Here is a 16,681-nt window from a genome sequence, read left to right as displayed (position 1 = left end):
AATCATGGTTTTGTGAATTTAAGCTCTGTGTTCTCCTGGTGGTCAACTAGCTGACAGAAAATAGATCTGTCTAGTTAGAAAAACTATAAAACAGATCAATATAAACAATATATCCTACTTCTTGTTCTCCAGTGTTGCTGTTCTAACTATCCTCCATTCCCACAGAGATGATGACAGCAAGCAGGAGACCTCTGTCTCAAAGAGAAGGGAATGCTTTGCCCTGGCTGCCAACTGATAGAAACAAATAATAACACACTCTCTAAAGACTTTTTTTTTTCTTTTTTTTTTTTTTTTTTGTGCTAGAACAGAAAGCATCACACTGCATTAATGTTTCTAACAGAGAGGGGACAGCATCCAGGGGTGCCAAATTCAGTTCCCTACTGGCACAGACAGATCCTTTCCTGCCCTGTTAGTAACATGAGGTATACAGGATAAAAGCAGAGTATTTTTCAGATTTCTACAGCTACAGAGGTTCTTCATTGGGGTGTCTGGTTTAGGTAAACAGTAAGGAGGGACACATTTTGAATGATCTTTTAAATATCAAAATGCTGTAATTTCAAAACTAACAAAGGAATTAATGAGTGGGCATTAAGTCTACTTTTGACTACAAACCATACAGGAGAGAAATATGGAGGGAAACCTGGCTTTAAGTCAATTGTAGAGTAACTACTAACTCACCTACAAACTGAAAAATATTACTGTTCTGCTAGGAATTGTTGAATTACCTGTACTTTCTCTTATACTCCTACCTGTATATTCAGGTGGACAAAGGCAAGTATAGTTATTAATTCCATCCACGCAAGTAGAATTATTCTCACAGTCATTGTCTTCACAGTCATCAACATTTACTTCACAGTTTTCACCTTCAAATCCATCTGCACAAGTGCACCTGTAATACAGAAAACAAAACTAACCACATGGACATTTTAGGTCGGAACACCAGACAAGAAGTTCTGTAATTAATAGGTACAATAATTAATAATCACTATCCCATAAAGGAACATAGTTGATATAATGTAACATACCATATAATAAATGTTTATTTTTCATATTTTAAATTACAGAAAAAAGGCTTCTAAATTTGTGCCTTAATCTTTAGCTTAAGAGGCTTCTTAAATTAAATCACTGAACATTCCTTTTGAAAAGTGTGCTACCTTTATATAATATGATTAGATTATATTTCTTATGGAAAGTGATCCTTTTTTTTTTTAAAGTTAAACACATGGAAAAGACTGTGGAATCAGGGATTAGTAATAGTAGTATTCCACTATCATTCAGTTAAATGCACAAATATAAAGCTCTGTTTAACGTCCCATGCACAATACATGCATTAATATATAAAAACAAAGCATGTATAAACTCTTCAAAGTAGTAATGTTGTTTGCTTTTATATATGTTTATACAAAACAAATACATGAAAATAGATAGTAAATGTAAAAGATCACTCGAACACGACTACACATACATTTTCGTGTAATATGCACTATCTATAATTTCTGCAGCTTTGATTATAAGATTGCTTTGATTTTCAAAATATGTAGTGTTTAAACAAATAAATGAAAAAGGTCAAATTCTGAGACATGACTATGTCATTTTAAATTCTAGAGGCATAGTATTAAGATGTATATGCTTAATTTTTAATAGAAAACTATTTAATCTTTGGGCAGAATTTGGATTAAAAAATAAGACTAATGTCATAATGAATTGCAGGATAATGAATTGTATCTTTTTGAAGTGTCATTTCTAACAAGCTTGAGGTGTAGATTATTAAATGACTAATAATTTCACATAAGAATGCTAAAGAACTTTATTTCATAATTCATGAAGTACATCTGGAGTAATTGTACTATGTGATTAAATAACTCAAGATTAAAAATGCTCACAGCATGTTTATCTGCTGGCATAGTGAGTTTCAAATGAATCATTAATTTTCTGTTTCACTGGGATTTACATTTTATCATTTACATGCTGTCTGTTGAAGTAATACACATGACAACAGATGAATTGTGAGATTTTTTCAGCAGGGATCTAGCTAGCTATTAATTAGCATAATGGAGTCAGTACTACGTTGTCTTGACCTGATATGCCTCAACTAATCACAATCATTTGTTATTGCTTTTAACAATTTCAAAGCTTTAGAAGCTTTCCAAGGACGGCAACATGTTCTGAAAACTTCAGAAGCACTGAAAATCTGCCTTTGTGGTGCACTCACCAGCAAACACAGAGAACCCAAAGATTAACACCAAAATTATTTCAGCTCAGTAGTTTTACATCCTGTTATTACAATTAAAAACAACCTACCAGAAACCATCTTTCTCTCCTTCTTTCAAATGACAAGTTCCGCCGTGGTGGCATGGGTTACTAATGCAAGCATGAATGGGAATATCACAGTCTTGACCCTATGCAGGGAACAACAATTATAATTTAAAAAGAAAATACAGACACTAGTGGAAGGGAACTAAATAAAACTTAAAGGTTGTTAAGGAGAAGCTTACTACTGCAGTAAGCTTTTTCCTCTTCATTCGGTACCTACCTTGAAACCATATGGGCAAGTACATCTATAGAAGTCAACTGGATCATTGTTGCAGGTTCCATCATTTTTACATGGATTTGATAAACAGGGGTTACACTTAGCAAGAATATTAACATCCACGGGCCCTTAAAAATACAAATTTGATAGTCAGAAACAACTATTAATTTATATTTGACAGGATATATCTGCCATGTTGCTTTAAATTTGACCTGGTTTCGGCTGGGATGGAGTTGATTTTCTTCCTATTAACTTCCTATTAAGGTATAGTGCTGTGTTTTGGATGTAGTACGAGAATAGTGTTGATAACACACTGATGTTTTAGTTGTTGCTAAGTAATGTTTACGCTAGTCAAGGACTTTTCATCTTCCCATGCCCTGCCAGGTGTGCGGGGGGCTGCGAGGGAGTATGTCTAGGACGGCTGGCCCAGCTGGCCAATGGGCTATTCCATACCATATGACGTCATGCTCAACATATAAGGCTGGGCAAAGAAGAAGAAGGGGGGACGTTCGGAGTGATGGTGTTTGTCTTCCCAAGTAACTGTCACGCATGATGGAGCCCTGCTTTCCTGGAGATGGCTGAACCCCTGCCTGCCGATGGGTAGTAGTGAATGAATTCCTTGTTTTGCTTTGCTTGTGTGCACGGCTTTTGCTTTCTCTATTAAACTGTCTTTATCTCAACCCACGAGTTTTCTCACTTTTACCCTTCTGATTCTCTCCCCCATCCCACGCGGGGGGAGTGAGCGAGCGGCTGCGTGGTGCTCCGTGGCCAGCCCAGGTTAAACCACGACAAAATTTTAAAATGAAATTTATATTTTAGACCTTGTGGTGTTTCTATATGAATGGAATGTGGGACTGTCCTTTTTTTGACATGACCAAATAAATTTGGGGTTGGATTTTTGGTTTAATTATCATTTTAAAAAAAAAAAAAAGAAGCTGACCCCAAAGTGATTCCCTTATCCCCATTCTCTGAAATCTGTAGTTCTGATCCATGGTAATTACCTTCCCTTTTTATTAACAAAATGAAGAATACAATTTCAGCTTTTGTCTTTCTTTAGGGGGTAAAAATTGCCTATGAGTAAAAGGGCTATCACAGTTTGCAATCCCACCCTTGATGGTGTTATTGAGAACATTATTTTTAATGTATTTTTGTTTTAATTTATTTTTTATCTGCAGGAACACAGAGATGGCAAAATGAACTGGTAAAATTACCTGTAAATTGGTTGAACATCTGTGAACTGTAATGTAAATTGCATTGTCCAAGCTATCTCACCGTAAATAGCTCTATATTGCACCTTACTCCCTTATGGATTTAGCCACAGTTTTGTGCATTACTGCATTAGTTGAGCCACAAATAATGCAAACTGTACCATGAATCTATGTGCAAATGAGGGCTGCAACCCATGCTTGCAGTCTAGTTTCTTATATTAATTATAACAACAGAATTCAGAAATGAATATTGACAAAATCTTAAGTTTCAGAAGCCAGACTTAGAGCTTTGGCCTACATAAATCTTACCCCTATTATATAAATATTTTTTAGATATTTATTTATTTTTCTGTTGTTTTACAATTTTAATACAGCCTCTTCATGGTGAATTTTCAAGTTAGGAACCATCAATTTTTAATTTTTTTTTTTTGGTCAAACAACCAGATAAATCACTGGTTATTTGTTAAAAATTAGAAATCACCTGTGTATAAATATTTACTCATTTTCATACACTTTGTGATAGACAAAAGACTGATTACTGTAAGAGAAAACAGGTGTGACTTGGCCAAATGCTATTAAGAGAATGAACATACATTCTCTACTATCTCCAGCTCTATTGCTTGATGACATTACTGCTTCCAGCTTGATTTCAGATTTCATCTACGAAAAAACCCTTTAGTTATCCACAGGTGATTTGTACATTTTAAGGAATAACCAGTGATTTCTTCTAACTAGACACAAAACCCAAACTCCTGAGACCTACTGATGGAACTGCCTGATTGCTTCATAACAGGTTTTACCCAAAATAAGCCACAAAGTTTTCCAAGCTAACAGGGCACTTTTACTGAGGTATGTGTTTTGGGTTGTTTTTAAACTTAGATTTCTTAACTTTCTTTACTTATTTTTCTTTGCAAAATTAATCTCAGATAAGTCATTCTAAAGGAGCTGGCATGGAAGGAAGCCATGTGATTGTAAGGATTCAGTAGGGGGTGTTAGACAGGGAGAGGTTGACATTTTTTTTATTTTTTTTTTTTAAATCTGCAGTTGCTGGTATCCTTCTGTGTCACATCTTGCAAGCAAATCCAAAGAGATGAACATGGTAATCTGTGATAAGATGCTTATTGCCAAAACCACCATCTATACGGATCATTGACTATTCTTGTCTTCATTACCTAATTTTGAAAGACAAAATCTATACCTGATTAGCTTCTGTTAGAACAGCAAACAGCAGAGGTAGAGGAGTTGAAACAAACGCCATAGAATTAACAAATAGAAAATCCTGCCTGTGTACTCTAGACTATTGCTGATTAGTGCTAGAGTACATTAAGGGGTTCTGTGGAAAAAATAAGGCACATACTAAAAAAAAAATTTGTAACATTGTGCTGTAGCCTGGAAGTCTGTGCTTCCTTGCCTCAACTGTTTATTCTGAACATCATATACTCTTTTCTACTTCTTATGCAATAAAATGCTAATTATTTGGCATGAATTAAAAAACATTCAGTAACTAAGGTTATTTTCTTAAATGGATTAGCAATCTAAATTTCACTTCTGAAACAGAGCCAGAAAATGGGAAACTAAGTCTCAACAAGATAGTAAACAACATTGTATCCGATTTTGTGCTGTGTTTATTTCAAACTGTTATATATGTAGTATCCAATAAAAATTAACATTTTGATTTATCATTCTTCAGTTGTAAGATCAAAAAATGGAAATGTTTCAGATATTTTTACTGAAGTCTAATGGAAAGGCAGTTCTGGAACCTATTTTCATTTGCACTATACCGTTCCTTTCCTCCTTCTGCTTGCATGTGTTAAAAGACTTGTATATGGAAAAGAATTGGGTTCATAACCTATTGTTTAATTTTTCACATTGTAGACGTATATATTCCTGAATAAGCCCTAGCTGGAAAGAAATCCTTAAAATAAAAGAAAAAATAATCAGTGTTCTTTTGTAAACAGTGAAAAACTAACCATATTTTATTGACAAACATACACACACACACACACACACACACACAGCCATCTAGTATTTTTCAAGAAAAACATGACACAAACCTGCTCAAAATCAGCTTCTAGAGAAACCGGTTGCAAGAAAAACTTTAAGCTCTGGCTTTTTATGACTCAGGAACTCCTATTCACTCTTGCTTATGGCCTCAAAATCAGTATCTACACTGAGACACTTATACTAAAGCTGCTACTGAAATCACTGATTTTAGTACAATGCATTTCAGTTAGATAATTTTCAGACCTCAAACCCAGGCTTTTAAAATAAAAAAACTGTTCATACAATATGTTAAATGATATATCATGAAGACTCAGCTGTAAATTCATCAAAGGGGAAAACAAACAGTAAACATGCGTGTCTTAGGAAAGAAGTCTGCTTGAGGTACACAAAAGGAAGGTCAGAAGGTCCGTTCTTAATCATATCACCCATTCCAGATCTACTTATAACCTTACCTGGTATCAGAAAACCACAAGGCCCTGGAATCTCTAGAAGCAGGGCATGGATGGTAAAGGGGTAAAAGTAAAAGATTGAGAATCTGTTAGAGGCCACATAAAAAAGAAAAAAACACCCATAAACCTAGAAAAACAACTGAAAGAAGAAAATACTACAGGATGATTCCTGGAGTAAAAGAATTCATAAAATTAGAGTAAGGTACAGTGATTTTATGGAGCTTTACAACTGAGATGAGACTTCATTTTAAAATGCTCATTTTCACTGGGACTATTCATTATGTAAGTCAAATTCAAGCACCCATTTCACTTTCAATTGAATCTAGAAATGATACTGGTAAGAGGGAATTACACACTACTCTCTTCCTGTAAAAATATACACAAGAGCAGACCATCAACAGATATATCCAAAACCAGTCCTCTCACTCATAGCCTAAAATTTTTGTTCTAATAGGAATATAGCATCTTCCTAATTTCTATTCAGCAGTTAATTTTTAAGCAAAAGATAAAATTACTTATCTTTTAGTAACAGACACATAATGTCTTACAGGGCCATCATGTCATTGAAAAGCTGCTGATTTGCAATCTGTAATTATGAGCATCTTCATAGGACAGTGGCAGGAAAATTATTTTCTCTCAAAGGTATCCATAATACCAGATCTCCACTCTTGGAAGTGAAACAAATACAGTTCTTACCCTGCATAATAATATAAAGGATATTTTCTGATGGGCAAGAGGGAGTAAGATATACTTTCTGGATTGTCTGACAGAAACATAACAATGATTATAGTCAGGGATGATACAGTTTTTAAAACTGACAGAGCTGGAAAATAACCAAACAATTCCTTCTTGTCTCTGCAAATATTCTTTCACTTCTATCCCTACAAGATATGTAATAAGAGCATATCTGCAATAATGTTCAGTGGATACTTGTAGAGAAAACGATCAGATTGGCCAGCAAATGTCCTATCTAAAATCAGACTACGGGACTTTGCAACAGATGAGTGTCATATGCAATGAACACTGGCATGTCCTCAGAGATGTACTGTTGAAAAACTGCAAGAAGGATTTGGAGGCAGAGACAATTCATTGGCATCACACGCAAGAAAATGGGTTCCAGTGGTTTTTGTTTACAAAAAAAGTTTTTTGACAGAAAGCCTAAGGAGAGAAGACTAAATAGGATGAACATGCAGTAAAGAACAACTTTGGATGAGACAATCGCCAACAAAGTCCCATCGCTTTTTTAAGGAAGAAATTATGAAGCGATTAAGCTCATCTTTGAAGATACATTAACAGATGAATAAGTCAAAATAGCTTCAAGATTACCTAGACTGTGAGAATAAGTTACTTATACAAGACTTAAGATCATATTTATCTGATGCCTCAGAAATAACTACAAGCTCAGTAACGGCTTACAAGTATAAGCACACACAAATTTTATTGGGTTTTTTTTCCCAGTTGGGGATTTCAATGTTTCTAAATCAGGACCATGAAAAATGAAGCTACAGCAGAAGTTTTCTGTGTTTTCAAAATATTTAAGAAGAGAAAAATGGGTGAAATAGAGAAAGATTAAACAGTAAAACAAACCAAGTTCTCTCTCACATATGAGTAAAAAAGGTACTTTTCTAATAAAAAAATAGTAAGGTTCAGAAAAAACACCTAGGAACTAACAGACAATAATATAAGTCATGATATAAATGCCAGCAACATTGGTACCAACATGGACATAAATACTCTTGGTCCAAACCCTGAGAAACCTCCCCATATAACAACATTTTAGAATGAGACTTCTATAGAGGTAATCACATCCCTTTATGTACTTTTTTTTTTTTTTTTTTTTTTAATGCTTTCTTCTGAAATATCAGAGAAAGCATTCTGGACATATTGATGCAGCTACATACCACTGAGATAATGCAGACTGCAAGGATTATGGATGGATTTACAGTTTTCACTGTAATCAGTTTGAAGGAAAAGGACATTCTTTGGCTAAGGGAAGTGTAGATGTTTAAATTGTAGTTCATGACTGAGACAGTACCAAGTACCAAATACCTATGTACATCCATGTACCGAGGAATACTGTACTGCAAGTCCAAAGACTTTTTTTTCTCCATCTACTGTTTGAAAAGAAATAAGCATTCAGGTCTTTAGAATAAATACAGTTCCTGAATGGAACCAATGGCTACATCCCTCAGTATGAGGAGGAATGATGACAAGGCTGAGTAAAGATTCTATAATAAATGTATTTAGAGCACACAGGACTCTTATTTCACAGCTCAATTATTTGTAACAATTCAAAACTGACACTTCAAAGGGGAAAAAAAAAAACCAGTACCTTGGCAAGTAAATTTTTTAGAAGGAGTTGTGAGAAGAAGTTTATCTGCCATTTCTCCAGGACCAGCACAACGTGCAATACCAGGTTCTTTGTATTCTGATTTTACCCAGTCAGATAGCCACTGCATATTACAATCACAATAAAGAGGATTTGCTCCAATAGCCCTATGGAAAACAGACAAACAAAAAGGGAATAAAGTTTTAAATGGGTGCTTTTAAAAAGAGAACTGAGAAAACAGGTTGGCAAAAAACCCTTCAAACCACAAACCTGCCCTCCCTCCACCAAATTGACCCTAAGAGCCTGAAGGGTCTGGATTTGGGTTTTAAATCAAGAAGTAACAGTTTTAGCAGTAAACTTGGTCCAGAAACCTAGCTGTTCTTAGCTGCATTATGTATAAACTTTGGAGAACTAATACTAACTAGCTTTGTTTCACCATTGGTATGTAATGGCCAAGATCAGCTGCATATAATCATCATATAATCATAGAATAGTTTGGGTTGGAAGGGACCTTTAAAGGTCATCTAGTCCGACCCCCCTGCCATGGGCAGGGACATCTTCAACTAGATCAGGTTGCTCAGAGCCCTGTTCAACCTGACCTTGAATGTTTCCAGGGATGGGGCATCTACCACCTCTCTGGGCAACCTGTGCTAGTGTTTCACCACCCTCATCATAAAAAATTTCTTCCTTATTTCTAATCTAAATCTACCCTCCTTTAGTTTAAAACCATACCCCTTGTCCTGTCGCAACAGGCCCTGCTAAAAAGTTTGTCCCCATCTTTCTTACAAGGCCCCTTTATGTACTGGAAGGCTGCTACAAGGTGTTCCCGGAGCCTTCTCTTCTCCAGGCTGAATAACCCCAACTCTCTCAGCCTTTCTTTGTAGGAGAGATCCATCCCCCTGATCATTTTTGTGGCCCTCCTCTGGACCCGCTCCAACAGGTCCATGTCTTTCCTATGCTGAGGACTCCGGACCCCCCCCAGGTGGGGTCTCACTAGCGCAGACTAGAGGGGCAGAATCACCTCCCTCGACCTGCTGGCCACACTTCTTTTGGTGCAGCCCAGGATACAGTTGGCCTTCTGGGCTGTGAGCGCACATTGTCGGCTCATGTCCAGCTTTTCATCCACCAGTATCCCCAAGTCCTTCTTGGCAGGGCTGCTCTCAATCCCTTCCTCTCCCAGCCTGTACTGATACCGGGGGTTGCCCTGACCCCGGTGCGATACCCTGCACTTGGCCTTGTTGAACCTCATGAGGTTCACACTTCTTGAGCTTGTCCAGGTCCCTCTGGATGGCATCCAGAGGTTGGATAGTATCCAGTTTGGATGCTATCATTCATTCTGCATCAGCAGAATGAAACTGATACTGGGAAATTAAGTTAGCAAGAATAAAGTATTTCTTCCAAAGCAGCCAAGGCAACCCCACAGAGTTCCACCCTGATATTTTTCCTTTTCAGTTTATGGCTCCCAGGCTGGTACAAACCATCTGTTTCTAAGCTTCCAAATTTGATTTAATTATTTCCTCTTTGGAGCTCTCCCATCGAACTCACAGCTATGTGCAGAATTCTGTAAGAGCTCTCTGCTGCATATGTAAATAAAAGTACATTATCCTAGCTTTGTGCTAGTTACATAAGAATTGCCCTGTTATGAAAGCAAATCCATTTCTTTAAATAAATCTGATTTTTTTTTAATTAAAAAAAAATTTAGCTAGAGATTTTCAGAATTAATTTCTGTAAAGGCTTTTTAAGTGTCTATTTTCTCTGCTAGAAACTATAAATACTCTTAAAACTCTGAGAACAATGATATGTTGTGTAGTTATTTGAGGATAGAAGCATTGTGCTATTCTATAAAGATGCACTCATATTCCTTTTAAGAAATACAATAATCATAGAACATTCAACAAATAATCTTGACATGTGCACACACTGTCAAATGGCAGTATTAGAACATCCTCCTTCTCCAGATGTTTCAGTACTTTTTTTCAGATTGTTCCACAGCTTTGGATCAGTGGGTCTTCTAGAGATACAAGAAAATCTTTGTCAAGCAAAGGCAGTAGAAACTACCACTGCTGAAACACTCTTTTCTGCCACACTGAACAGGAAGCCCTCTCTTAATTATTGCTACATATTTCCAGCTGAACACAAAAAATTATATGTACTTGTTCAGTCAGGCTTAAGTCAGAGTAGTAACAAAAAGCAGACCTAGTGATAGGGAACTTCCCAAGCAAGGAGAAATACCCAGAATTTGTCCACGCCATATTTGCAGGAGTGAATGTCAGCTTGAAGTGAGATAACACAATTGCTCTGCTAAAATCAGAATGTTAGCAAGGATAACTGGTAGCCATTACGAAAAAAATAACAGCAACAACAATCAAATCTATGTAAGTTTTACTGATATTTCATGCAGATAAGCTAGATTAATAGTAGCATTTGAAAGAATTATCAATGACAAAGCTTAATCAGTATAATCAAATTTCTGAGAAATGGCAGATTAAATGTAAATGCCCAATACTGAACTAGAAGCAGATAATTAAGTTTTTAACAATGGCAGCTGTTCAGAAACATAAAAACCAGATATATCTAAAGGCACTAGGCAACTTACTCCTCAGTCGCAAGCAAAGATTTAATAACTATCCATAAACACAATGAGGTTTACAGAGAGGTAACTTGTTCTAATCTAGGTTCCCATTGAAAATTAAAAACAGGAAAAGTATTGTTTCAAAGGATGTTCTGAAATCAGATGCCATGTATTTAATGTCAACTTAACCGACACAGAATCATAGAATAATTTAGGGCACTCCGGAAGTCACCTAGTCTCACCTCCTGCACAAAGCAGGGCTCGCTTCGAAGTCAGTTGCTCAGGGCTGTGTCCAGCTGAGCTCTGAAAATCCCCAGGGATGGAGATTCTTCTGCTTCTTTAGGCAACCTGTTCCAAAGCTGAACCACCCTCACAGTGAAGAATTTTTCATTATGTTCCATCAAACTCCCCTTGTTGCAGCTTGTGACTGTTGACTCCTATTCTTTACTGTGCACCTCTGAGTAAAATCTGTCTCCATCACTGCTGTAATCCCCTTAGAGGCTTAAAGACTATTAGGTCCCTCCTTGGCATCTCCTTCTCCAGGCTAAATAAGCCCAGTTCCTTTAGCCTCTCCTCACAGCTCATATGATCCAGCCACCTCCCTACCTTGCTTCATACACATCTGCTTTGTGCTGGAGAAACTGAACACATATGCCAGATGTGGCCTCAGGAGGGCCAAGCAGAAGGGAGTGACCACTACGCTCAGTCACCTGGCTGCTCGCTTTCTAATTCAGCCCAGAGCATCTTTAGCCTTCATTGCCATAAGGGCATGTGGCAGACATGTTCAATTTGCTGCCCACCAGGAGGCCCAGGATTTTTCTGCTGAGCTGCTAGCTCTCTGGCCAGTCCCCAGCCTGTACTGATGCATGAGCTTGTTCCAGAGCAGGCCTTCACATTTTGTCTTTGTCCAACTATATGAAATTTGCTAAACGTAACATAAAAATACAGTTATCATCTGAATACTCACAGGTGTGATAATGCTGAAAGATCATTAAAAGCTCCTTCAGGAACAACAGAAATATCATTTCCATGTAAAGACCTTAAAAAGAAAATAAGCAGAATAATATATAAAAATCAGCAGGTTAACTTTGCAAATTTCATCTTTGGTAAACAGTTTTCAGCTTTTCACATTTTTTTTCTTCCAGTTCCTCAGTGTTTCCAGCTGTTTTTTGTTTTTGTTTTTTGTTGTTTTTTTTTTTTAAGCTCTAACTGGTAGCCTACTCATCACTTGATTTTTTTCATCCTGAATTTTCATAAGAAATGTTAATGATTCTTTTTAAATTGAAAGAATAAAGGTCGGTAAAAGTAGGCACACTTCTGCAAAGTACTGATTGGATTTAGGGATGGCAGAAGAGTTACTATTTCTGACTTTTTCAGCAATTCCCTGAAATTCCCATTAATTATGTTCATACTTTTTAAAAAATCTTTCAGGGATTCATGGAAAATACAGACATTGACTGTTTATTAATGTAAGTATTAAGGTTGTTGCCCTAATTTGATAGTAAAGTTAAAGAACTAAAGACCTTATTAAGCATTGCTACCAGGACTAGTGTTTTCTCTCCTGTAGCAAACCTGCACAAAAGTATCTCTCCTTTTGTATAAATTCATTCAGTTACATGTATATCTAGCACATATAGAATCATGGTTCTTGAAATTATCCATATTTATATAAAATAATTGACATTATGGAAACACACTTAAATAATGCCATGCTTGAGACAGTTAATCCAACTAAGGTATTAAATGGCTACAAACTACCCAAATGGAGGCAAAAATTACATATTCTGCTGGGGACTTTTAAGAAAGAGTTTTTGCAGTTTTGTGGTTTTTTTCTTAATGACTGAAACTGTAAACTAGACTGACTGTTCTTTATTTTCCTTTGTCCCTTTTTGTGCCCTTTCAACCATGTTTTTCCTAGTGGTAAAATGGAAAGTTTTCTTGGAACAAAAAGTAATTTTATTGATTTTCAGCAGTAAACCATGATGTAAAGGTTTAGGAAATACTCCCATATTAAATGAAACAACAAAGAAATAAATTTATTGTTGGAATAAAAATATTCAAAATTCAACTGCAAGACCCCCTCATATATACTGAGGAATTTATGCATGGCATTTTTGTTAGACTTTAATGCTTATAACAAGGAAGAACACAACACAAAAAAAGAAGTACAGCCAAGATTAAAAAGCAGAAAAGAAAAAAGTGTATGTCTGTATATACAATGTTGTCCAGAGTCATATAACTTTTTGTGCAGCATTTTGAGAGTATACTTCCTCAGAATGAAGCCACTTAGATTTTTAAGGCTACGTAATTATCAATTCTAAAATACTTGGTAGGTTTTAAAATCTAGTAACTTCCTACAGATTTGCTATCTGTTGTACACAAATAAAAATTCTGCAAAATAGCAATGGTTAAAAATTAATACTTACAACAACCTAAGTGATTTCAACCCATCAAAAGTCCGTGCAGGGATACACCTCAGGCGGTTGTAACTAAGAATTCTGAAAATATATAAAATACTGTCAGCAAATATATCAGCCATTCAGTAAACAATGCAGAACTTGTCCAAAACCAGCTTTTGCACACATAGCTAGTTAGGAAACAAGTTATTTTACAGCCTCCACAACAAGCAAGCTTTAATATCAACTAAATGCCCTTTCTTTCCAAGACAAAAAAAACCCCACTGTAATGCTTCCAAAGAGTCACTGTTACATGTTTAAACTTACAAGGTGAGCAGCTGAGTCATGTTGCTGAAGCTCTGATTAGAAAGAGTGCTGATTCTGTTGTTACTTAAATCTCTATAAAAAATAAATTCAGAAATTCAGACCTTAAAATGACTGCCCCAATCCTGAAACACTGTAAGTTAAACTGACAGACACATTATTTTTATTAGTAGAAGTAGTATCATCATTGGTATCAATATTTAAAGCAGCACATATTTTTATTTTCACATGCCATATACAAGCCCAGCAAGTGTTTAGCTTGATCAATGAAAAGCATTTTCATTTCAACACAGATGAAAAAGCAGCGCAATGCATTCTTATACAACAGCAATGTCCATCATGCTACTGAGTTAATAATGCAATCCTACATGAACCCAAGTATAGAAATTAAAGTGATGTTTTAAAGCAGAAATCATTCTAGTCATGTCCCTAATGACACCTGAGTAAATATCATCTAATACTCTACTTAACACTTATATGCTGAAGACAGCAAAGCCCACAGCTATTATTATAAAGAACACTATCTAAGATTTATAGAGAAAGCCTTAACACCTTTCTTGTTGTTCAATATTCTAATGAATAAAATCTTAAGCATAAGTATGATGAAAGCTGGAGTAGTATGCTGGTAGCTTCAAAGACGGTGGCTTCAAAGAAGCTTTGAAGAAGCTGCATTAAATGTGAATACTGCTTGTTCTTTATTCTCATACTGTGCTTTAGTTTTAATTTTATGTTGACTATTTCACTATTGTTTACTGTATTTTGTGGTGAAATACAGCATTTGTTTCTGAGGGGACCTTGATATTTTAACTTGAGTACTGTTGAATAGCTATGCAATATACACGTTTCTTCCCTTGAAATTTCATGAAAGCATGTAAGACAATTGACTCATAATAATAAACATATTAGGCAAGTATAACAGAGCAATCTATTCAAAAGGGAAAGAAAAAGTTAGAAATAAACAATTTCCCTTGTTAATCTGGAACTCAGGAGACTCTCATGTAATTCCTTGTTTGGCCACAGAAGAACTATGCATAGTGTTTTGGTTTTCCAAACACAGCTGAGGAACATTCTCAACTTCATAACAGCAGTATGAGGGTACATTCAGAAGAGATTACAATAATGTGCCCCACAGGTCTGATACATATTATGCACCTTATTTGCATTTTATTTACCATTCATCTATAATTTATTGTATTACATTTGTCTGCTAAATTGTTTGTGTGTATTTTCTGATTAGGAGGTAAAGTTGTATGACTTCTGGCTGTGTGTGTCAAAAATAGACCATGAGTACGTAACCTCTGTGATGGAAGCCTTGTCACTATGACTCTAATTAATCTCATCTCTAGACATACATCCAGTCCCCACTGATACTGTTACTGCACACAGTCCAAACTATACGCTTGCTTCTTGTACTGAGGTTCCAAAGTTTATAGTTTCTGTGTGCTGCAAGTTAGATTTTGTATAACTTCCCTAAACAATCCACAAAGATTTCCTATAGGTTCTATGCTGTATACATTTGAGAATATTGCAAGGGTTTTTTTCCTGATGTTATTTGCAAAATACAAAAAGTTTTGGAAACGTGTTTTTTCTAAGTTGGTGACCGTGACCACTTTTGTCTAGCATGAGGTAAATAAAGGAAATCAAGTTCTTGTTTTTGAACGCCAAACCATTTTCAATTTTTGCAGCTAAGCTCTAAACCCAGTCAAAAAGAAATGTAAGGGATTTTGTTACTCCCCTCCACTTTTTATTCTGATTATAATGAAACCACAAACTGCTTTCAGAATGTTACACAGTTCAACCTCAGCTGGTATAAATTTATAGTCCTAACAAAGGCCATGGAATTACAGCCATTTACATCGACAGTCTTCCTGTTTCTCTCACTGTACCCTTACAAGGTACAGAAATCATATTCAAATCATTCATGAAGTAGAGGTAATAAATTTTAGAGCAGCTAGTGATTTGCCTCAAATCACAGAGTGAGTCAGCAATATTGTTGGGAGTAAGGCGTTCTAGACAAGCTCTCTTTTTGAGTCATTAAACCATATATTGTGGGAGAAACAGAAGGGGTTACATTCAAGTTTACAACAGCTGTATGTGCTATTCCTATGTGAAGCATACCATGGAGTGAAGCATATTGCAGAATGAAATTCATTTTGTAAATGAAATAATTCCAGTGCCTTTACGGAGCTGCGTAATGAAATGCTGTATTACCCTAACACATTTTGTAAGATCTTACATCTCTTTTCAGTTTAACTATAATTTATGCTTATTTACTTTGTGATGTAATCACTGGAATTAAATACCCCTGTTTATAAAACGTGACCGAGTATATTATATGTAGGACATAATAAGTAGAATAAAATATCCTCCATTATAAAATGTGGTTGGGTATTATATTTGCTAAAATATATTTTTTTTCTTATAACTAAACTCAGGTATAATGGAGTAGGATTTTTTGTTTTGGTTTCATTTTTTTCATTCCAGTAGAGAATGTTGCTCTAAAACTACTTACATGAGCGTTAAATGCTTGTAGTTGGAAAGCTCTTTTGGAACAAGGGTAAACTGATTTCCATCCAAATAACTAAAATAGAAAAATAAAACATAGAGCATTATTTTTTTCATTAAAACAGTAGCATCCTCATCCACTAATCTTAGAATCCAACAGTAAAGTTAATAACAAATGAATACATAGTATTTCCGTTTTATAAGAAACCTTGCTTAGAAATTTTGGTTTTTAGAGACACAACTGAAGACCTGTAGCCTAAGATCCAAATGCTATTGTATCAGATATTATGAAAATTATGAAGTAACAGTAATAACAACCAACTCTTACATAGTACTTTCTACTATTTCGTAAAGACTTTGCAAA

General features: G+C 35.6%; 1 protein-coding gene across 1 annotated transcript; it reads right to left on the bottom strand.

Moving 5' to 3' along the window:
- Positions 1 to 749: 749 nt before the first annotated feature.
- On the bottom strand, positions 750 to 16,393 carry LOC104074759 (slit homolog 2 protein-like; the record flags this gene model as incomplete). The annotated part of the gene is made up of 7 exons (XM_009575009.1): positions 750 to 889; positions 2,302 to 2,399; positions 2,534 to 2,658; positions 8,524 to 8,687; positions 12,060 to 12,131; positions 13,519 to 13,590; positions 16,325 to 16,393. Coding segments are annotated over 7 exons (740 nt in total), but the record flags the coding sequence as incomplete, so codon positions are not given.
- Positions 16,394 to 16,681: the final 288 nt, after the last annotated feature.

Source organism: Fulmarus glacialis, unplaced genomic scaffold (assembly GCF_000690835.1).
Source record: "Fulmarus glacialis isolate BGI_N327 unplaced genomic scaffold, ASM69083v1 scaffold46433, whole genome shotgun sequence".
In the NCBI taxonomy this organism is placed as follows: Eukaryota; Metazoa; Chordata; class Aves; order Procellariiformes; family Procellariidae; genus Fulmarus; species Fulmarus glacialis.
This window is presented reverse-complemented; position numbering and strand designations above follow the sequence as displayed.